Source organism: Procambarus clarkii, chromosome 63 (genome assembly GCF_040958095.1).
Source record: "Procambarus clarkii isolate CNS0578487 chromosome 63, FALCON_Pclarkii_2.0, whole genome shotgun sequence".
Classification (NCBI taxonomy): Eukaryota; Metazoa; Arthropoda; class Malacostraca; order Decapoda; family Cambaridae; genus Procambarus; species Procambarus clarkii.
This window is the reverse complement of record NC_091212.1, coordinates 13,545,181-13,570,097: the sequence shown is the minus strand read 5'-3', so window position 1 is coordinate 13,570,097 and position 24,917 is coordinate 13,545,181. Positions and strand designations below refer to the sequence as shown.

At 44.2% G+C, this 24,917-nt stretch overlaps 1 protein-coding gene across 4 annotated transcripts in view; it reads right to left on the bottom strand.

The window, feature by feature from the left end:
- Reph (Regulator of eph expression) overlaps positions 1 to 24,448 on the bottom strand; it is a 124,808-nt gene extending 100,360 nt beyond the window's left edge. For 2 of the 4 annotated variants that reach the window (XM_045760677.2, XM_045760676.2), the window contains exon 1: positions 23,415 to 23,813. Coding sequence is in view for 1 of the 4 variants with exons in the window: in XM_045760676.2 (XP_045616632.2) it covers positions 23,415 to 23,492 (78 nt within the window). In the remaining 3 variants the exon portion in view is untranslated. Of the gene's footprint in view, positions 1 to 23,414; positions 23,814 to 24,337 lie in introns of those variants that run through there. The other 2 variants (XM_069308740.1, XM_069308741.1) reach the window with 2 other exon arrangements.
- Between the last annotated feature and the right edge of the window lie 469 nt (positions 24,449 to 24,917).

Sequence of the window (24,917 nt, the reverse complement as noted above, 5' to 3'; positions counted from 1 at the left end):
AACAGATGAGTAGTGTACTCACACAACAGATGAGTAGTGTGTACACAAGCAACAGATGAGTAGTGTGTACACAAACAACAGATGAGTAGTGTACTCACAAACAACAGATGAGTAGTGTACTCACACAACAGATGAGTAGTGTACTCACACAACAGATGAGTAGTGTACTCACACAACAGATGAGTAGTGTACTCACACAACAGATGAGTAGTGTACTCACACAACAGATGAGTAGTGTACTCACACAACAGATGAGTAGTGTACTCACACAACAGATGAGTAGTGAGTCAGGTGCCAAGATAAACAGAAAAGCAACAGGATGGTAAAAAAAAAAACACTTCGTGTCTGTAAAAATAAATTACACAAAAACCCACAAATACAAAATCGAGTATTGTATTTTGGGGTTGGAAAATGGCGACACAAAAGACCTACAGTTGTATTTAAGGAGTTCCCCGAGGATGAGGGACATATGCACCAGATATCTCAAGGACCAGTGATGCTTCAAGCCCAAGAATGAGTTCCACCCTTACCATCTTTGACCAGTGTTGTATCTGTGATAATGGTTGCTAGAATTCAATCCTAACACGTGCAAGGTAACGAAGATAGTGAAATGAGACCAGGAGATATACACAACATAAGAGGAAAACATAAGAACTGGAAAGAGAAAAGGATTTAGGAGTGGATATATCTCCCACACCACCTCCCGTGGCCCACATAAACAGATGAACATCAGCGGCATATGGAACACATTAGAACTGAAGGTAGAATTGGAATTTTTGTAACAGGGACACATGCTATAGGCAGGACATATCGTATAGGCCGGACACATCCTATAGGCATCACACGGCCCTCGTCTATCTCAGCCTCTAGCATCACTCATCTCTCCCAGCCTCTAGCATCACTCATCTCTCCCAGCCTCCAGCATCACTCATCTCTCCCAGCCTCTAGCATCACTCATCTCTCCCAGCCTCCAGCATCACTCATCTCTCTCAGCCTCCAGCATCACTCATCTCTCCCAGCCTCCAGCATCACTCATCTCTCCCAGCCTCCAGCATCACTCATCTCTCTCAGCCTCCAGCATCACTCATCTCTCTCAGCCTCCAGCATCACTCATCTCTCCCAGCCTCCAGCATCACTCATCTCTCTCAGCCTCCAGCATCACTCATATCTCCCAGCCTCCAGCATCACTCATCTCTCCCAGCCTCCAGCATCACTCATCTCTCTCAGCCTCCAGCATCACTCATCTCTCAGCCTCCAGCATCACTCATCTCTCCCAGCTCCAGCATCACTCATCTCAGCCTCCAGCATCACTCATCTCTCCCAGCCTCCAGCATCACTCATCTCTCCCAGCCTCCAGCATCACTCATCTCTCCCAGCCTCCAGCATCACTCATCTCTCCCAGCCCCTAACATCACTCATCTCTCCCAGCCCCTAGCATCATCTCTCCCAGTACTCAAGACGGGACAGCACAAGCGAGTCACATAGCAGCCAGGGATGGCATCCTTGACTTTGAAGGTCCTCCTCCGTCTTCGTGGCGACAGCTACACCGAGGCTTGTAGGCAGCGGTGTTGGCGGGTTCGTGGAGGACGGGAGAGGTTATTGTATACGAGAGTACTACTATGTCATGAGGGCATCCAGTGGCCCGCCAAACACACACCGAAACTACGACGTTGGTACAACGTTCGAACAAGTTTTAACACCACCTAACCAGTTATAACAACCAATATATCAAGTTGTAACAACGTTCTAATACGTCATAAACACGTTAAGCCAAGATGTAACAACTTTATTACAAGTTGTAACAAGCGGAAAATAGAGACAGTTTCGGTTTGTGTTTCCAGGGGGGGCCTCTAAGACTTCTAGGTCCACAGTGACGATGCTGTTGGTGGTGGTAGAGGCAGGTGGGGGGTGTGTGAGCTGCCGGTTCTACCACGAAAACCTGCTGCCACCAGGGGGGTTGGTTGGTTTCCGGGAATAATAATTATACTGTGTCAGTCGCGGTGCGGGTTTTGTTCATAGCCACTGTGAAGATAATTCCATAACCCCCCCCCACCACCCGTCTCTCTCTCTCTCTCTCTCTCTCTCTCTCTCTCTCTCTCTCTCTCTCTCTCTCTCTCTCTCTCTCCCTCTCCATGCCCACTCTTTATCGCCCTCCCTCTCCTCTCCCCTTCCCTCCTCACCCAAGCGGAAGTGACCTCCCATTCCATGTCCTCTCCCTTCACTCTTACCCCAGGACGTCCTCTCTCCCTCCACTCTCACCCCAGGACGTCCTCTCCCTCCACTCTCACCCCAGGACGTCCTCTCTCCCTCCACTCTCACCCCAGGACGTCCTCTCTTCCTCCACTCTCACCCCAGGACGTCCTCCCCCTCCACTCTCACCCCAGGACGTCCTCTCTCCCTCCACTCTCACCCCAGGACGTCCTCTCCCTCCACTCTCACCCCAGGACGTCCCCCCCTCCACTCTCACCCCAGGACGTTCTCTCCCTCCACTCTCACCCCAGGACGTCCTCTCCCTCCACTCTCACCCCAGGACGTCCTCTCCCTCCACTCTCACCCCAGGACGTCCTCTCCCTCCACTCTCACCCCAGGACGTCCTCTCCCTCCACTCTCACCCCAGGACGTCCTCTCCCTCCCTCCACTCTCACCCCAGGACGTCCTCTCCCTCCACTCTCACCCCAGGACGTCCTCTCCCTCCACTCTCACCCCAAGACGTCCCCCCCTCCACTCTCACCCCAGGACGTCCTCTCCCTCCCTCCACTCTCACCCCAGGACGTCCTCTCCCTCCACTCTCACCCCAGGACGTCCTCTCCCTCCACTCTCACCCCAGGACGACCCCCCCCCTCCACTCTCACCCCAGGACGTCACCCCTCCCCCTCCACTCTCACCCCAGGACGTCCTCTCCCTCCACTCTCACCCCAGGACGTCCTCTCCCTCCCTCCACTCTCAACCCAGGACGTCCTCTCCCTCCACTCTCACCCCAGGACGTCCCCCCTCCTCCACTCTCACCCCAGGACGTCCCCTCTCCCTCCACTCTCACCCCAGGACGTCCCCCTCCTCCACTCTCACCCCAGGACGTCCCCCTACCCCCACTCTCACCCCAGGACGTCCCCCTACCCCCACTCTCCCCCCAGGACGTCCCCCCTCCACTCTCCCCCCAGGACGTCCCCCCCTCCACTCTCCCCCCAGGACGTCCCCCCCTCTCCACTCTCACCCAAGGACGTCCTCTCCCTCAACTCTCACCCCAGGACGTCCTCCTCTTCCTCCACTCTCACCCCAGGACGTCCCCTCTCCCTCCACTCTCACCCCAGGACGTCCTCTCCCTCCACTCTCCCCCCAGGACCCCCCCCCCCCCCGTTTAGTAAACAAGAGGCCCTCGACAGGTTAGGCGGGCTGCGCTTGGCTTCGAAATTTTGGGGTTTGGCAAAAACAACTTTTTGTACCGTGCCAAAGAAAATATATATTAAGGTGTGCCAAATCGTAAGGCCGTGCTGCAGGAACACGGCAAATGACTACCCGATTGCACTCGTTGCAATGCATTTCCGCCTTGCAATCGAATATCTCAGTAATGAAATTGTATTAATTACTATTAATTTCCATTGAGATATATTATGCTAATGAAGACTTGAGTACTGAGAGCGCACCTCAGCTAGTGGTTCACACACACACACACACACACACACACACTCACACACACACACACACACACACACACACTCACACACACACACACTCACACACACACACACACACACACACACACGCACACACTCACACACACACACACACACACACACACACACACACACACACACTCACACACACACACACTCACACACACACTCACACACACACACACACACACACACACACACACACTCACACACACACACACACACACACACACACACACACACACACACACACACTCACACACACACACAAGGATAAACTATTCAACACTGGTGGGACGCGAACAAGGGGACACAGGTGGAAACTGGAGTACCCACATGAGCCACAGGGACGTTAGAAGGAACTTTTTCAGTGTCAGAGTAGTTAACAAATGGAATACATTAGGCAGTGATGTGGTGGAGGCTGACTCCATACACAGTTTCAAATGTAGATATGAAGAGACCCCAACAGGCTCAGAAATCTGTACACCAGCTGAATGACAGCCGAGAGGCGGGACCAAAGAGCCGAAGCTCAACACCCCCCGCAAGCACAACTAGGTTAATACACACACACACACTATTAATTAATTAATTCAATATTCAACTCAAGTACAAACACTAGTACATCCTAAGCAACCAACGTGTACGTGTAAGGTACGTGAATCCAACGTGTACCAGACAAGTAGCACATTCGCCCTTAGTAACAGACAATTAACACATTGACAAGTAACACATCGACAAGTAACACATCGACCGGGTCTCACCACACCACACCACCACAACAGCCCAAAATAAGCACATATGGGTGCTTTTAACACACAACATTATATTAACAAGTACTACACACCAGTTACATCTAACCACTCAATTACACATATGACATCACGTGTCAATTTCACACACACACATACGGATAACGCTCCGAAGTGAGCTTATCAATTAGATTGCAATAAACGGTCCATGATAGCACCTCTCAATTAATACGATAAAACAAATAATTAAAAAAAAAGGATACGAGGCTACAAAGCATAATATGACTGAGTGTCCGACATGAAGAATTATCCCCCGCCCCTTCTTCTCCAAGCAACGGTTTTCTAGATCAGAAAGCATGCATGCTCCCTCCAAGCAACGGTTTTCTAGATCAGAAAGCATGCATGCCTCCTCCAAGTAACGGTTTTCTAGATCAGAAAGCACGCATGCCCCCTCCAAGCAAAGGTTTTCTAGATCAGAAAGCATGCATGCCCCCCTCCAAGTAACGGTTTTCTAGATCAGAAAGCATGCATGCCCCCTCCAAGCAACGGTTTTCTAGATCAGAAAGCATGCATGCCCCCTCCAAGCAACGGTTTTCTAGATCAGAAAGCATGCATGCCCCCTCCAAGCAACGGTTTTCTAGATCAGAAAGCATGCATGCCCCCTCCAAGCAACGGTTTTCTAGATCAAATTTATCCCATTTGCCTCGTGAGCCTGGCCTCAGGCTCACTTTGAAGACTCTTGTACAACTATTCAAGAGATGAACACCGTTCAAGCGACAGCTTATAAATAAATATAATTCTAAATAGCTCGTCCTAAATAGCCTAGTGCAGGGGCCGGCAGAGACCAGTATCCCGGGACAAAGAAGCATCAACGGGGTGAGATTTTTAAAATTTGAATTTGAATATTTGAATTTGAATATTTGAATTTGAATATTTGAATTTAAATATTTGAATTTGAATATTTGAATTTGAATATTTGAATTTGAATATTTGAATTTGAATATTTGAATTTGAATATCAACGTGATGTGACGAGTATTAACCAAAAGAATTACAGGAGGCTGTACTGCGTACAGGGAACGTATTGGGGAATACAGGCTGGTGTAATGTGTACATGTTGATATAGGCTAAACATTACAGGATGCTGAAATTCATGTATCAATCACGTACCATTTGGTTACACACACAGACATCACAATAGGACGTAGATTCGAACCCTCCTCACGGCCCTTGTAGATTTGTTTACCATCTGGTTGTTTAGTTCTACACCGTGTTTACTATAGTGGTGGTTGGCCTATAGTGTTGGGTATATATATGGATCGTGGTAGTGTTAATGGTGCCTGGATTGTACCTGGAGTTCTGAGACTTCTGAGTTTTTTTTTTAAACGTAGGCCTAAGGGAATACGTTTTTGCTTCGCTTAGGCCTAAGGTGGTCTGAGGCCAGCCACACACGTACTCACCTAGTTGTGCTTGCGGGGGTTGAGCTCTGGCTCTTTCGGCCCGCCTCTCAACTGTGTGGAACTGAGCCGTGTTCAGAAGTACAAGTATCTGGGCGTGTTTGTTGGTACAACAATCAACTGTTACTACTATTTTTTAGCACACAGTGTGTGTGTGTGTTTACTAGTTGTGTTTACTAGTTGTGTTTTTGCGGGGGTTGAGCTTTGCTCTTTCGGCCCGCCTCTCAACTGTCAATCATCTGTTTACTAACTACTTTTTTTTCCCACACCACACACACACACACACCCCAGGAAGCAGCCCGTGACAGCTGACTAACTCCCAGGTACCTATTTACTGGTAGGTAACAGGGGCACTTAGGGTGAAAGAAACTTTGCCCATTTGTTTCTGCCTCGTGTGGGAATCGAACCCGCGCCACAGAATTACGAGTCCTGCGCGCTATCCACCAGGGTACGAGGCCCCTATGTGTGTGTGTGTGTGTGTGTGTGTGTGTGTGTGTGTGTGTGTGTGTGTGTGTGTGTGTGTGTGTTTGTGTGTGTACTCACCTAATTGTGCTTGCGGGGATTGAGCTTTGGCTCTTTGGTCCCTGTGTGTATATGGGTCCCTGTGTGTATTTCCATGTTTCCACCAACTTGTAGCTAACAGGATCGACCGTGTGAAAACGCGTGTGCACAAACGCATGCGTGCATGTGCATCCTTATCCCCCCCTCCCCTCCCCCCCTCGTGTGCACAATCATAACCATTCAGGCACCCCACCACCACAAACACCCGGGTGGTACCACAGCACACACACACACACACACACACACACACACACACACACACACACACACACACACACACACAGCGTGCGCCTGTGGACCTACACAGGGCCATGTGGACCTGGCACTTGCGCCCTGTCATCCCAGTGCCTGACGACTTCAACTTTAAGAGCCAAAATTTAAAGTAGAGTATAAGGTAGGCGGAGGTGGGACACGCACAGGTCGCCAGGTGCGTGGCTACGGGACACATTGTTTTAAGGGACTTTGCATAGACATATAATGGACATATTATAACTCTGCCCCCTTCTATACCCTTCCGTGGAGACCCGCTGTTGATATTATGGGGTCAGAGCGGTCATAGAGCCTCATACTCTCAGCCCTTGTGTGCTCAGGGCGGTCATAGAGCCTCATACCCTCAGCCCTTGTGTGCTCAGGGCGGTCATAGAGCCTCATACCCTCAGCCCTTGTGTGCTCAGGGCGGTCATAGAGCCTCATACTCTCAGCCCTTATGTGCTCAGGGCGGGCACGGAGCCTCATACTCTCAGCCCTTGTGTGCTCAGGGCGGTCATAGAGCCTCATACTATCAGCCCTTATGTGCTCAGGGCGGGCACGGAGCCTCATACTCTCAGCCCTTGTGTGCTCAGGGCGGTCATAGAGCCTCATACTCTCAGCCCTTGTGTGCTCAGGGCGGTCATAGAGCCTCATACCCTCAACCCTTGTGTGCTCAGGGCGGTCATAGAGCCTCATACCCTCAGCCCTTGTGTGCTCAGGGCGATCATAGAGCCTCATACCCTCAGCCCTTGTGTGCTCAGGGCGGTCATAGAGCCTCATACCCTCAACCCTTGTGTGCTCAGGGCGGTCATAGAGCCTCATACTCTAAGCCCTTATGTGCTCAGGGCCGGCACGGAGCCTCATACTCTCAGCCCTTATGTGCTCAGGGCGGTCATAGAGCCTCATACCCTCAGCCCTTATGTGCTCAGGGCGGTCATAGAGCCTCATACTCTCAGCCCTTGTGTGCTCAGGGCGATCATAGAGCCTCATACTCTCAGCCCTTATGTGCTCAGGGCGGTCATAGAGCCTCATACCCTCAACCCTTATGTGCTCAGGGCGGTCATAGAGCCTCATACCCTCAGCCCTTGTGTGCTCAGGGCGAGCAGGGACCCTCATTCTCTCACCCCTTGTTTTGACGGGTTAATACATGCCCGCGCGCACACACAAACTCATGTATGTGTGTCAAGCTACATATCTTGAGTAGAAACTCAACGACCCCTTAAGGGTCGTTGAACGATAAACAATCTTTAGACTGCAAGCAACCATACCTTATAAACTATTAATACATAAAAAAACAATCATTTTATTTTACCACCTAAACCTGGAGCACACCTCCCTATTACATTACAATCATTAGATTACAATTAACTATAACAATCATTAGATTACAATTAACTATTACAACCATTAGATTACAAGCCAATAACAAGAGTTCATGTTGTCGTTGATTGAAACAACATAAGGATTACCGTATAAGGAACTATGAACGGAAGTTGAGTATAAGGGGCAGAGTACATATTATATATATATATATATATATATATATATATATATATATATATATATATATATATATATATATGTCGTACCTAGTAGCCAGAACGCACTTCTCAGCCTACTATGCAAGGCCCGATTTGTCTAATAAGCCAAGTTTTCATGAACTAATTGTTTTTCGACTACCTAACCTACCTAGCCTAACCTAACCTAACTTTTTTCGGCTACCTAACCTAACTTAACCTATAAAGATAGGTTAGGTTAGGTTAGGTAGGGTTGGTTAGGTTCGGTCATATATCTACGTTAATTTTAATTCCAATAAAAAAATTGACCTCATACATAATGTAATGGGTAGCTTTATCATTTTATAAGAAAAAAATTAGAAAAAATATATTAATTCAGGAAAACTTGGCTTATTAGGCAAATCGGGCCTTGCATAGTAGGCTGAGAAGTGCGTTCTGGCTACTAGGTACGATATATATATATATGTCGTACCTAGTAGCCAGAACTCACTTCTCAGCCTACTATTCAAGGCCCGATTTGCCTAATAAGCCAAGTTTTCCTGAATTAATTTATTTACTATAATTTTTTTCTTATGAAATGATAAAGCAACCCTTTTCTCTATGTATGAGGTCAATTTTTTTTTATTGGAGTTAAAATTAACGTAGATATATGACCGAACCTAACCAACCCTACCTAACCTAACCTAACCTATGTATATAGGTAAGGTTAGGTTAGGTAGCCAAAAAAAGCTAGGTTAGGTTAGGTTAGGTAGGTTAGGTAGACGAAAAAACATTAATTCATGAAAACTTGGCTTATTAGGCAAATCGGGCCTTGCATAGTAGGCTGAGAAGTGAGTTCTGGCTACTAGGTACGACATATATATATATATATATATATATATATATATATATATATATATATATATATATATATATATATATATATATATATATATATGCGAATGAATGAATTCAAGCCTGAATGGTCCCCAGGACTATATGCGACTGAAAACTCACACCCCAGAAGTGACTCGAACCCATACTCCCAGGAGCAACGCAACTGGTAACTACAGGACGCCTTAATCCACTTGACCATCACGACCGGACAAAAGGAAGTGATAGCCTCACGTGTGCCCCAAAGAATGAGGTGATTTGATAAAATGCTATGCCCAAGATTACCATCCGAGTGCCGGCGGGGAAGTGGTTCAAATACCTTCGGCTATCACTTCCTTTTGTCCGGTCGTGATGGTCAAGCGGATTAAGGCGTCCTGTAGTTACCAGTTGCGTTGCTCCTGGGAGTATGGGTTCGAGTCACTTCTGGGGTGTGAGTTTTCAGTTATATATATATATATATATATATATATATATATATATATATATATATATATATATATATATATATATATATATATATGTTGAATATAAGGGACTGCGTATGTAAGTATATGGACTGCATATGAAAGCTGAATATAAGGCACTACGCGTTGGCATCAACACCGTGACGTAATAGTGACGTCACACGCCTTACGAACGCCATACATCAAGCACAATTTTTTGTTTTATTACGTTATAGTGACGTCAAACGCCTTACGAACGCTCTACATCAAGCACAACTTTTTGTTGTAATGTAGGTAAGGTAAGGTAAGGTAAGGTAAGGTAAGGTTAGGTTAGGTTAGGTTAGGTTAGGTTGAATTGGGTTGAGTTGGGTTGGGTTAGGCTCTGTCGGGTTAGGTTTAAATAAGTACCGATGACGTAGAAGCGTACATACATTTCTCAGGTCTTAGAGGTGACTCGGTGTCTAATTTTGCGGTTATAAGTCAATTACAATTTTTTTTACAGTCAATTACTTCAGATTGTAATCTGAACAGTCATTCGATTATAAGCCGTCATAGGGTTGTAGGCTAGGTTGTGTGTGTACGCACCTAGTTGTACTCGCCGAGTTGTGCTTGTGGGGGTTGAGCTCTGGCTCTTTGATCCCGCCTCTCAACTGTCAATCAACGGGTGTACAGATTCCTGAGCCTATTGGGCTCTATCGTGTGTGTGTGTGTGTGTGTGTGTGTGTGTGTGTGTGTGTGTGTGTGTTTGTGTGTGTGTGTGTGTGTGTGTGTGTGTGTGTGTGTGTGTGTTTGTGTGTGTGTGTGTGTGTGTGTGTGTGTGTGTGTGTGTGTGTGTGTGTGTGTGTGTGTGTCATAAAAATCCCCCCCCCCCACACACACACTGTATCGACACTGCAAGACAGAAGAGTAAGGGGAGACATGATCATTACCTACAAAATTCTCAAGCGGAATTGACAGGGATAAAGATAAACTGTTTAACACGGGTGGTACACGAACAAGGGGAAACAGGTGGAAACTGAGTACCCAAATGAGCCACAGGGACGTTAGAAAAAACTTTTTCGGTGTCAGAGTAGTTAATTAACAGATGGAATGCATTAGGCAGTGATGTGGTGGAGGCTGACTCCATACACAGTTTCAAATGTAGATATGATAGAGCCCAGTAGGCTCAGGAATCTGTACACCTGTTGATTGACAGTTGAGAGGCGGGACCAAAGTGCCAAAGATCAACCCCCGAAAGCGCAACTAAGTACAACTAGATGAGGTGAGTACACACACACATACACACACACACACGCGCACACACACACACACACACACACACACACACACACACACACACACACACACGAGAGACAATCCAAGTGAACAAATAGATCCCTTTGCAGGATTGCGTATGTTAGGAGTAATCTTTTGCACTACGGGGAGGGGGTGGTGGAACTTGACAAACTGGTCTGTCATTAGAGGAACATGCGACGCTGGTAGCCGACTTACAACCGGCGGGGGGGCGGGGGGGGGGGGCGGGGAGGGCTGTTGCGGTTGACAACGCTTACTGCTCTGATCCTCTCACCTGCCCGCTGGCCGGCCGGCCCGCTCTCCCTTGCAGCCTGTCAACTCTCCACGCCTGCCATTTTTTTTCACCTGTCAGTTCCACCCTTTTCACCTGACACCTGCTGTTTCCCTTGTAAACCTGCCACATATCCCCGATCACACACAATTATATATATATATATATATATATATATATATATATATATATATATATATATATATATATATTGGAAGACATTATAGTATAAAAATACATTTACTCGGGCAACCTTGCAAACACAAACCGTAATTGGCTCTATTTTCCGCTTGTTACAACTTGCTATGGGGGCTGAAACTTGTTCGAATGTTGTAGCAACGTCGTAATGTCGTCGTGTGTTTGGCGGGAAGCAAGAAGGTGAAACGAGACACAATTGACAGGGATTGTAAACCTGTCAAGACTGACAGGAATTCTAAAACCGCAAGTATTCGTCCTGTCATTTATTATAACAACCCTCGTTCATCTTCCAACATTATGAGAAATAACACCTCAGTCTCCTCTGACCAACTGAGGTGGATTTGTAACGTAGCGTATTATTAACGTAATGTATTTGTAACGTAACGTATTTGTAATGTACTCTGAGAGAGAACTATCAACATCAGAGGCCCGAGACTGTTCAACACGCTTCCACTACACATAAGGGACATAACTGGCCGACCCCTCACAGTGTTCAAGAGAGAACTATCAACATCAGAGGCCCGAGACTGTTCAACACGCTTCCACTACACATAAGGGACATAACTGGCCGACCCCTCACAGTGTTCAAGAGAGAACTATCAACATCAGAGGCCCGAGACTGTTCAACACGCTTCCACTACACATAAGGGACATAACTGGCCGACCCCTCACAGTGTTCAAGAGAGAACTATCAACATCAGAGGCCCGAGACTGTTCAACACGCTTCCACTACACATAAGGGACATAACTGGCCGACCCCTCACAGTGTTCAAGAGAGAACTATCAACATCAGAGGCCCGAGACTGTTCAACACGCTTCCACTACACATAAGGGACATAACTGGCCGACCCCTCACAGTGTTCAAGAGAGAACTATCAACATCAGAGGCCCGAGACTGTTCAACACGCTTCCACTACACATAAGGGACATAACTGGCCGACCCCTCACAGTGTTCAAGAGAGAACTATCAACATCAGAGGCCCGAGACTGTTCAACACGCTTCCACTACACATAAGGGGCATAACTGGCCGACCCCTCACAGTGTTCAAGAGAGAACTATCAACATCAGAGGCCCGAGACTGTTCAACACGCTTCCACTACACATAAGGGACATAACTGGCGGACCCCTCACAGTGTTCAAGAGAGAACTATCAACATCAGAGGCCCGAGACTGTTCAACACGCTTCCACTACACATAAGGGACATAACTGGCCGACCCCTCACAGTGTTCAAGAGAGAACTATCAACATCAGAGGCCCGAGACTGTTCAACACGCTTCCACTACACATAAGGGACATAACTGGCCGACCCCTCACAGTGTTCAAGAGAGAACTGGATAAATCACTTCCAAAGGATATCTGATCAACCAGGCTGTGATTCATAGATCAGAGTGCGAGCTCTCGCGTCCAACAATCCTAGTTGACCAGACAACTGGTCAGCCAGAGACCGGGCCGCAGGGAGGCTGATCCTCGGAATTACCACAAGGTAATAAGTGAGCGTGTGGGTGTGTGTGTGTACACGCGGGTGGTGGCGTGCGCGCGTGGTGTGGGTGAGGGGGGGGGGTGGATGGCAGTGGTTGTGAGTGGGTGGGGGGATGGTAATGGGGAGGGGTGAGGGGGGAGGAGGAGTGGGGTACGAGGACGAGACCTTAACTTCACAAATCTCACCAAGCAGAGGTAGAAATAGCCTAAGCTACTCAATCCCTTTTAAAATATATTTCATTGTCTCAATAAACGTACTTGAACCTCACACCTTACCAGTTACTATGAGAATAGTGAGATCTTACGACCCCTAGATCATACTCTTTCCTACCTAGTTCGATGTCCGTATCTGCTACACAAGCTGTGTGGCGTATCTCTACCCACGTATGATAAAAACTCTCCCCAGAGTGCACTCCACTTGCTGATAACCCCCCCCCCCCTACCCCCCCCCACCACCACAGTTTCCAGTCCCAAACTGTACTATTCCTCTCGGTATTTTGTATGTCGTCATCATATCCCCCCTCTGTTCCTCCTCTGCTCTAGGATGTCTGGTAGTTGTGTAAAGGCAAGGGACGTAACATATGTAGTAATTGTCATAGTACAATTAGTAGTAATAGTACTTGAAGTAGTAGTAATAGTGTAATTAGCAGTGGTAATAGTACAAGTAACAGTATAAATAGAAGTAGTTGTACAAGTAGCAGCAGTAGTGGTACAAGTAGTAGTAGTGGTACAAGTAGCAGCAGTAGTGGTACAAGTAGCAGCAGTAGTGGTACAAGTAGCAGTAGTAGTGGTACAAGTAGCAGTAGTGGTACAAGTAGCAGTAGTGGTACAAGTAGCAGTAGTAGTGGTACAAGTAGCAGTAGTGGTACAAGTAGCAGCAGTAGTGGTACAAGTAGCAGCAGTAGTGGTACAAGTAGCAGTAGTAGTGGTACAAGTAGCAGTAGTAGTGGTACAAGTAGCAGTAGTAGTGGTACAAGTAGCAGTAGTAGTGGTACAAGTAGCAGTAGTAGTGGTACAAGTAGCAGTAGTGGTACAAGTAGCAGTAGTAGTGGTACAAGTAGCAGCAGTAGTGGTACAAGTAGCAGTAGTGATACAAGTAGCAGTAGTAGTGGTACAAGTAGCAGTAGTGGTACAAGTAGCAGTAGTTGTACAAGTAGCAGCAGTAGTGGTACAAGTAGCAGTAGTAGTGGTACAAGTAGCAGTAGTTGTACAAGTAGCAGTAGTTGTACAAGTAGCAGTAGTAGTTGTACAAGTAGCAGCAGTAGTGGTACAAGTAGCAGCAGTAGTGGTACAAGTAGCAGTAGTAGTGGTACAAGTAGCAGTAGTAGTTGTACAAGTTGCAGTAGTAAAAGTAGCAGTGGTACAAGTAGCAGTAGTGGTACAAGTAGCAGTAGTAGTGGTACAAGTAGCAGTAGTAGTTGTACAAGTAGCAGTAGTAGTGATACAAGTAGCAGTAGCAGTGGTACAAGTAGCAGTAGTAGTGGTACAAGTAGCAGTGGTACAAGTAGTAGTAGTGGTACACGTAGCAGTAGTACAAGTAGCAGTAGTAGTGGTACAAGTAGCAGTAGTAGTGGTACAAGTAGCAGTAGTAGTGGTACAAGTAGTAGTGGTACAAGTAGCAGTAGTGGTACAAGTAGCAGTAGTAGTAGTACAAGTACCAGTAGTGGTACAAGTAGCAGTAGTAGTGGTACAAGTAGCAGTAGTAGTGGTACAAGTAGTAATAGTAGTGGTACAAGTAGCAGTAGTAGTGGTACAAGTAACAGTAGTGGTACAAGTAGCAGTAGTAGTGGTACAAGTAGCAGCAGTAGTGGTACAAGTAGCAGTAGTAGTGGTACAAGTAGCAGTAGTAGTGGTACAAGTAGCAGCATTAGTGGTACAAGTAGCAGCAGTAGTGGTACAAGTAGCAGTAGTGGTACAAGTAGCAGTAGTGGTACAAGTAGCAGTAGTAGTGGTACAAGTAGCAGTAGTAGTGGTACAAGTAGCAGCAGTAATGGTACAAGTAGCAGTAGTGGTACAGTAGTAGTAGTAGTGGTACAAGTAGCAGTAGTTGTACAAGTAGCAGTAGTGTTACAAGTAGCAGTAGTGTTACAAGTAGCGGTAGTGTTACAAGTAGCAGTAGTGGTACAAGTAGCAGTAGTGGTACAAGTAGCAGTAGTGTTACAAGTAGCAGTAGTGGTACAAGTAGCAGTAGTGGTACAAGTAGCAGTAGTGTTACAAGTAGCAGTAGAGTTACAAGTAGCAGTAGTAGTGGTACAAGTAGCAGAAGTGGTACAAGTAGCAGAGTGGTACAAGTAGCAGTAGTGGTACAAGTAGCAGTAGTGTTACAAGTAGCAGTAGTGGTACAAGTAGCATTAGTAGTGGTACAAGTAGCAGAAGTGGTACAAGTAGCAGTAGTGGTACAAGAAGCAGTAGTGGTACAAGTAGTAGTAGTGGTACAAGTAGCAGTAGTAGTACACGTAGCAGTAGTGGTACAAGTAGCATTAGTAGTGGTACAAGTAGCAGTATTGGTACAAGTAGCATTAGTAGTGGTACAAGTAGCAGTAGTAGTGGTACAAGTAGCAGTAGTAGTGGTACAAGTAGCAGTAGTAGTGGTACAAGTAACAATAGTGGAACAAGTAGCAGTTATAGTGGTACAAGTAGCAGTAGTAGTGGTACAAGTAACAATAGTAGTAGTACAAGTAGCAGTTATAGTTATACAAGTAGCAGTAGTAGTGGTACAAGTAGCAGTTATAGTGGTACAAGTAGCAGTGGTAGTGGTATAAGTAGCAGTAGTAGTTATAGTGGTACAAGTAGCAGTAGTAGTGGTACAAGTAGCAGTAGTAGTTGTAGTACAGGTGGTTGATGTACAAGTAGAAATACAATTAGCAGCAGTGGTAATACAAGTAGATGTAGTAGTACAAATAGTAGAAGCCCAAGTAGCACAGTACTACATGCAGTATTAGGGCTCCAGCTTCAAGTAGCAGTAGTACAAGTAACACAAGTAGTAATAGTAGTACATATAGCAGCAGAAGCAGTTGTTATGGCATAGACAGTGGTCCATAGTGGTAGCCTAGGATAGTGGACTCAGGAAGAGGTAGGCACAAATGTGTATGATAGGCCTAATGGAGGCGACGATTGCAGTGGAGATAGTAGTAGTAGTAGTAGTAGTAGTAGTAGTACTAATGGTGGTGATTGTAGTGTTAGGTGTTGGTGGGGGTACAGTCTACTGACAATGTTAGGCTTCTAATTAGATATGGGGCTTGTAGCACTATTATTTTTAAGAATGGTGGTAGTATTAGTAGTGGTGGTAGTAGTAGTAGGCTATGGGTAACTCTAGGCATTATTTTGCTTGTTTGCTAGTACAGTAGTAATAGCAAAAAACATGGTAGTAAGCCTACCAGGCCAGCACTAGGCCTACTGGCGTAGGAAGGCCTAGCCAGTACTCCAGTAAGCCTACCAGCCCAGCAGTAAGCCTATCAGGCTATTACCATGGTAATAGTCGCAGTACTAGCGATGGTAGTTGTGTCAGGCCTACTATTAATTGCAATATCAACAGCAGTAATAGTGGTGGTGGTGGTAGTGGTGATTGCAGCAGTCATTAGGCTATAGAGAACTACCAGCATCACCAGTACTAAACGCAATACACCCCCCAGTGCTCTCTCTCTCTCTTGTTGATGACAATTGGCACAATGAAACCGGTGAACCAGTGATTTAGATGTGGTAATTAGATTCCTAATGGCCCAACTACGGCCTCTGGTGATGGGACGAGGTGCGGGGGTGAATGGGGGGGGGGCGGTGGCGGTCTGACCGCCCCAACTAGTTCCAGCGGTTACAATGGTGACCCAAAGGGGCATTATATATTAACTAGTCTCTTTGTTTATGGAACGGTTATGTTGATGTAATACCAGGAACAGGTAGGTAGGTAGCTACTAGCTGTAGCATTGGTGCTTATGTAATTGTGGTAGTAGTCCTTGTGTGGTAACTTGTACTTCATTGACTGGTAGGTTAAATCATGCAGGTGGTAGTGGTAACCTATGATTGTGGTATGTGCGTAGACCTGCTGGTGGATGGTGGTTGTGGTAACTCGTAGTGACTGGTGGTATTACTAGTAGTAATTGTGGTGGTAATACTAGCAGTAATAATGATAGTAATACTAGCAGTAATACTGGTGGTAATACTAGCAGTAATACTGGTGGTAATACCAGCAGTAATACTGGTGGTAATACCAGCAGTAATAATGGAGGTAATACTAGCAGTAATACTGGTGGTAATACTAGCAGTAATACTGGTGGTAATACTAGCAGTAATACTGGTGGTAATACCAGCAGTAATAATGGAGGTAATACTAGCAGTAATACTGGTGGTAATACAAGCAGTAATACTGGTGGTAATACCAGCAGTAATACTGGTGGTAATACTAGCAGTAATAATGGTAGTAATACTAGCAGTAATAATGGTAGTAATACTAGCAGTAATACTGGTGGTAATACTAGCAGTAATACTGGTGGTAATACTAGCAGTAATACTGGTGGTAATACTAGCAGTAATAATGGTAGTAATACTAGCAGTAATAATGGTAGTAATACTAGCAGTAATAATGATAGTAATACTAGCAGTAATACTGGTGGTAATACTAGCAGTAATACTAGCAGTAATAATGGTAGTAATACTAGCAGTAATAATGGTAGTAATACTAGCAGTAATACTGGTGGTAATACTAGCAGTAATACTGGTGGTAATACTAGCAGTAATACTGGTGGTAATACTAGCAGTAATAATGGTGGTAATACTAGCAGTAATACTGGTGGTAATACTAGCAATAATACTAGCAGTAATAATGGTAGTAATACTAGCAGTAATACTGGTGGTAATACTAGCAGTAATACTGGTAGTAATACTAGCAGTAATACTGGTGGTAATACTAGCAGTAATACTGGTGGTAATACTAGCAGTAATACTGGTGGTAATACCAGCAGTAATAATGGTGGTAATACTAGCAGTAATACTGGTGGTAATACTAGCAGTAATAATGGTGGTAATACCAGCAGTAATAATGGAGGTAATACTAGCAGTAATAATGGAGGTAATACTAGCAGTAATACTGGTGGTAATACCAGCAGTAATACTGGTGGTAATACTAGCAGTAATACTGGTGGTAATACTAGCAGTAATAATGGTGGTAATACTAGCAGTAATACTGGTGGTAATACTAGCAGTAATAATGGTAGCAATACTAGCAGTAATACTGGTGGTAATACTAGCAGTAATACTAGTAGTAATACTAGCATTAATAATGGTGGTAATACTAGCAGTAATACTGGTGGTAATACTAGCAGTAATACTGGTGGAAATACTAGCAGTAATAATAGTAGTAATACTAGCAGTAATAATGGTAGTAATACTAGCATTAATAATGGTGGTAATACTAGCAGTAATAATGGTAGTAATATTAGCAGTAATACTGGTGGTAATACTAGCAGTAATACTAGCAGTAATACTGGTGGTAATACTAGCAGTAATACTAGCAGTAATACTAGTAGTAATACTAGCAGTAATAATGGAGGTAATACTAGCAGTAATACTGGTGGTAATACTAGCAGTAATAATGGAGGTAATACTAGCAGTAATAATGGTGGTAATACTAGCAGTAATAATGGTGGTAATACTAGCAGTAATAATGGTGGTAATACTAGCAGTAATACTGGTGGTAATATTAGCAGTAATAATGGTGGTAATACTAGCAGTAATAGTGGTAGTAATACTAGCAGTAATAGTGGTATTAATACTAGCAGTAATAATGGTAGTAATACTAGCAGTAATACTGGTGGTAATACCAGCAGTAATACTGGTGGTAATACTAGCAGTAATACTGGTAGTAATACTAGCATTAATAATGGTGGTAATACTAGCAGTAATAATGGTAGTAATACTAGCAGTAATACTGGTGGTAATACTAGTAGTAATACTAGCAGTAATAATGGTAGTAATACTAGCAGTAATAATGGTGGTAATACTAGCAGTAATAATGGTGGTAATACTAGCAGTAATAATGGTAGTAATACTAGCAGTAATACTGGTGGTAATACTAGCAGTAATAATGGTAATACTAGCAGTAATAATGGTGGTAATACTAGCAGTAATAATGGTGGTAATACTAGCAGTAATAATGGTGGTAATACTAGCAGTAATAATGGTGGTAATACTAGCAGTAATAATGGTAGCAATACTAGCAGTAATACTGGTGGTAATACTAGCAGTAATACTAGTAGTAATACTAGCATTAATAATGGTGGTAATACTAGCAGTAATACTGGTGGTAATACTAGCAGTAATACTGGTGGAAATACTAGCAGTAATAATAGTAGTAATACTAGCAGTAATAATGGTAGTAATACTAGCATTAATAATGGTGGTAATACTAGCAGTAATAATGGTAGTAATATTAGCAGTAATACTGGTGGTAATACTAGCAGTAATACTAGCAGTAATACTGGTGGTAATACTAGCAGTAATACTAGCAGTAATACTAGTAGTAATACTAGCAGTAATAATGGAGGTAATACTAGCAGTAATACTGGTGGTAATACTAGCAGTAATAATGGAGGTAATACTAGCAGTAATAATGGTGGTAATACTAGCAGTAATACTGGTGGTAATACCAGCAGTAATACTGGTGGTAATACTAGCAGTAATACTGGTGGTAATACTAGCAGTAATAATGGTGGTAATACTAGCAGTAATACTGGTGGTAATACTAGCAGTAATAATGGTAGCAATACTAGCAGTAATACTGGTGGTAATACTAGCAGTAATACTAGTAGTAATACTAGCATTAATAATGGTGGTAATACTAGCAGTAATACTGGTGGTAATACTAGCAGTAATACTGGTGGAAATACTAGCAGTAATAATAGTAGTAATACTAGCAGTAATAATGGTAGTAATACTAGCATTAATAATGGTGGTAATACTAGCAGTAATAATGGTAGTAATATTAGCAGTAATACTGGTGGTAATACTAGCAGTAATACTAGCAGTAATACTGGTGGTAATACTAGCAGTAATACTAGCAGTAATACTAGTAGTAATACTAGCAGTAATAATGGAGGTAATACTAGCAGTAATACTGGTGGTAATACTAGCAGTAATAATGGAGGTAATACTAGCAGTAATAATGGTGGTAATACTAGCAGTAATAATGGTGGTAATACTAGCAGTAATAATGGTGGTAATACTAGCAGTAATACTGGTGGTAATATTAGCAGTAATAATGGTGGTAATACTAGCAGTAATAGTGGTAGTAATACTAGCAGTAATAGTGGTATTAATACTAGCAGTAATAATGGTAGTAATACTAGCAGTAATACTGGTGGTAATACCAGCAGTAATACTGGTGGTAATACTAGCAGTAATACTGGTAGTAATACTAGCATTAATAATGGTGGTAATACTAGCAGTAATAATGGTAGTAATACTAGCAGTAATACTGGTGGTAATACTAGTAGTAATACTAGCAGTAATAATGGTAGTAATACTAGCAGTAATAATGGTGGTAATACTAGCAGTAATAATGGTGGTAATACTAGCAGTAATAATGGTAGTAATACTAGCAGTAATACTGGTGGTAATACTAGCAGTAATAATGGTAATACTAGCAGTAATAATGGTGGTAATACTAGCAGTAATAATGGTGGTAATACTAGCAGTAATAATGGTGGTAATACTAGCAGTAATAATGGTGGTAATACTAGCAGTAATAATGGTAGTAATACTAGCAGTAATAATGGAGGTAATACTAGCAGTAATAATGGTAGTAATACTAGCAGTAATACTGGTGGTAATACTAGTAGTAATACTAGCAGTAATAATGGTAGTAATACTAGCAGTAATAATGGTGGTAATACTAGCAGTAATAATGGTGGTAATACTAGCAGTAATAATGGTAGTAATACTAGCAGTAATACTGGTGGTAATACTAGCAGTAATAATGGTAATACTAGCAGTAATAATGGTGGTAATACTAGCAGTAATAATGGTGGTAATACTAACAGTAATAATGGTGGTAATACTAGCAGTAATAATGGTGGTAATACTAGCAGTAATAATGGTAGTAATACTAGCAGTAATAATGGAGGTAATACTAGCAGTAATACTGGTGGTAATACTAGCAGTAATAATGGAGGTAATACTAGCAGTAATAATGGTGGTAATACTAGCAGTAATAATGGTGGTAACACTAGCAGTAATAATGGTGGTAATACTAGCAGTAATACTGGTGGTAATACTAGCAGTAATAATGGTGGTAATACTAGCAGTAATAATGGTAGTAATACTAGCAGTAATAATGGAGGTAATACTAGCAGTAATACTGGTGGTAATACTAGCAGTAATAATGGAGGTAATACTAGCAGTAATAATGGTGGTAATACTAGCAGTAATACTGGTGGTAATACTAGCAGTAATAATGGAGGTAATACTAGCAGTAATAATGGTGGTAATACTAGCAGTAATAATGGTGGTAATACTAGCAGTAATAATGGTGGTAATACTAGCAGTAATAATGGTAGTAATACTAGCAGTAATAATGGTAGTAATACTAGCAGTAATACTGGTGGTAATACTAGCAGTAATAATGGTGGTAATACTAGCAGTAATAGTGGTAGTAATACTAGCAGTAATAGTGGTAGTAATACTAGCAGTAATAGTGGTATTAATACCAGCAGTAATAATGGAGGTAATACTAGCAGTAATAATGGTGGTAATACCAGCAGTAATACTGGTGGTAATACTAGCAGTAATACTGGTGGTAATACCAGCAGTAATAATGGTGGTAATACTAGCAGTAATACTGGTGGTAATACCAGCAGTAATACTGGTGGTAATACTAGCAGTAATACTGGTGGTAATACCAGCAGTAATAATGGTGGTAATACTTGCAGTAATACTAGTAGTAATACTAGCATTAATAATGGTGGTAATACTAGCAGTAATACTGGTGGTAATACCAGCAGTAATACTGGTGATAATACTAGCAGTAATAATGGTGGTAATACCAGCAGTAATACTGGTGGTAATACCAGCAGTAATAATGGTGGTAATACTAGCAGTAATACTAGTAGTAATACTAGCATTAATAATGGTGGTAATACCAGCAGTAATACTGGTGGTAATACTAGCAATAATACTGGTGGTAATACTAGTATTAACCAAGGTTTAAGGAGGTGGTTGTGAGAGTTGGTAATGTCAAAGTAACCTAATGATTGCCATAGCAGGTGCAATTGTGAGCAAATAGCCGAGGCTACAAGGATATGAAAAGCAGGAGAGAGAGAGAGAGAATAAGAATAAGATGGAGCTAGTTACTACAGGTCAGAGTAAGCTTCTATTAAGACAGAAACAGCAAGCGAGGAACAGCCCTGAACAAAAAAAAAGTTTAAATGACCAGCTAGGCTATATAGGTAAGCAAGAACACCCACCAGACACTATTAGTATGCTGGGCCACAAGGCTCACCAACACCCTGTTTAGAGTGCACCAACACACACACACACACACAGGGTTTCCAGGTAGGTGTGTGTGTGTGTGTGTGTGTGTGTGTGTGTGTGTGTGTGTGTGTGTGTGTGTGTGTGTGTGTGTGTGTGTGTGTGTGTGTGTGTGTGTGTATTAGGAGGCCAGCCAGGCCGGCTCATCGTAGTAGTAGACCTGCATATTGCGGAATCGATACTGAGATGAGTACGGTGAAGGTGTGTGTATGTGTGTGTGTATGTGTATGTATGTATGTGTGTGAGAGCTCCGGATCAATATACATAGTATAAATAGCAAGGAGGGAGAGAGAGAGAGAGAGAGAGATGACTCCCTGTTCAGGTAACTTGCCAAATGTCTTATCCTCAATGTTTACACACACCTCTGAATCACTTACAAAACTACGATTTAATCCACTTTTAAGGGATTAAATCATTATATATATATATATATATATACATATCCAAGTCCCCCAACAGGAAGAGGAAGTGTGTTTATAAAACGTGACCTACAGATCAAAATAAACATTAGGTTAAAGAAGGAATCACAAGATAATCACCTTATCGTCTTGTTAACTACCAATTAGGGAAGGAAGGTAATATAGCTGACAATTCTCACTCATGATCAGGCCAAAGAATGATGTCTTAGTGGTTCCCTAAAGCAGAAACTAGTGTCAAGATAAGAGGTTTTCTAAGGAGTGACAAGCTCGTGTCTCTAAGATCACCATCCCAGGGGTCCACGTTCACCATACACCCCTTCCTTCCCTACACGCCACCATTCCCATGGGGTAATGGGAATAGGGTTGCCCCTACAAGGGACAATATTCCCATCCCAGGGACGGGAGTAGTGGGGCCGGTCAGACCTACACACCAATCCAATACTCACGCGCACACTCTCATCTCTCCTCCTTTCCTACGGCCATTTGGCCCCCGGGGCTACGCCCCCTGCCCTACCCCTAGGCAAGGGCACGCCCTATGCCAATGCCCCACGGGGACAATGAGTCAAAAGCCACAGGGGCAGAGGAAGGGGAGAAAATGTCAAAGTTTCTTTGTGCTGGGGCATCCAACATGGCAGCCTGGGTGAGCGGCGCCTGCCACCAGCCCTCCGCCGCCTCTCACACTCACATTAAGGCGCCTCTCACACCTCTCCCTCTCACCTTTCCGCTGTTTTCTGAAGCCTCATTTAAAGTTTGACCCTGGAGCTTTCTCGTGACGTAGCGTAGCTGGTTGATCATATTTTTCTCCGGCGGCAAATTGGTGGGGAAACTGATGCGAATCACTTAAAATTGCTCCTCGGCAGCTCAAGTCGGGCTTTATACTCCCCCCGTTTGGGCTACTAAGATATACTCCTTCACACACTCTCCGCCATTTCTAGAGCATTTGACCGACTTGTCTCTTACAACACAGCCTCATTTCACTCACTCGCACTGTATTTTGTTTACCATGACACTTATTTATTATCACCATGAACCAAAAATGGCCGAATACTAGGGAAGGCCGCAGCGCGCATGTCTGTCGTCTGGACTGGCGTCTGACGATACTACAACTGGGCCTCATTCACCCGGGCGCTGCGAGTACGAACAGCTGGTCGGGTGGACCCGTCCCGCGTAGGGGAGGACACACGCCGGTTAAATGCATTCCTATCGGTTTCTTCCCTTCCTGCGCCTCCCTGTTCGCTATCTCACTTATTTCTGTTCATCGTATTATTTTCTAATACACGCTGGTACGCTACCGGTGGGATATTATGACATCTTGGGAAATATTTATGTGGTGACTACTAGTAACCTCCCCCGCTCATTCAATGGAGCTCTCACGCACTGGAGTAAGCTACTACGAAATGTAAGGAGGAATCTAGGATACAAATTGGGTTTATTGGGTAAGCAAATAGTTGAATTATCAACACTAACTGTACAGACACTCTTTCACCACTCCAATCTAGCGTGAACTACGGTCCTGTCAACGTCTCTTCCAGTCAATGGAGAAAATGAAGACTCTGTCAACCCTAACGATGACGTTGACTTGGCAACGTCGCAGCTAATACTATGACAAGAGTCTGTAAACAAAACAAGCCAAGACCGACCTTATGGTACTCTCCGGTAGGATCACTTCAAGTCGCCACTCAGTATTTACGCGCCGTGGACACTGAAACCTAGTGCACTGGGATATCTTACGAGACGGTACGGTCGTGAAAGAGAGAGGCGGAAAGAAAGGGGGGGTATGCCTGCTCAGACAGACTTAAGGGGGAATGGGGGGGGGATCTTGAGGAGGGGAGGAAAGGGGGGTTTGTTGGAGGGGGGGGAAGGGGGTGTAGGTGGTGACTAGTCGCCTACAATACAGCAGGTTCCACTTGGCTGCTCCTCCTCCTCCTTGTCCACCACCTTCACTGACTCCTCCAACACCTCGCTATAACCAGCCAGGGGGGGGGGAGGGGGGGAGTAGGAGGGAGCACCTCTGCTTCTTCCCCTTCCCCCTTACCCCCCCCACACACACACACACCAATCGTCCCTCTTTGTCTGCTGGGATCTGTCACCTGGCAGATCCTGCGCAGACGTTTAAAAATGTCACAAGCAGGAACACTTCTGGAGGACCTGTCTCTCACCCCCCAGCTGCTGTCGACGTCACCCTTCCCCCCCAGCTCTCCCACGTGGCTTAGTCACCCC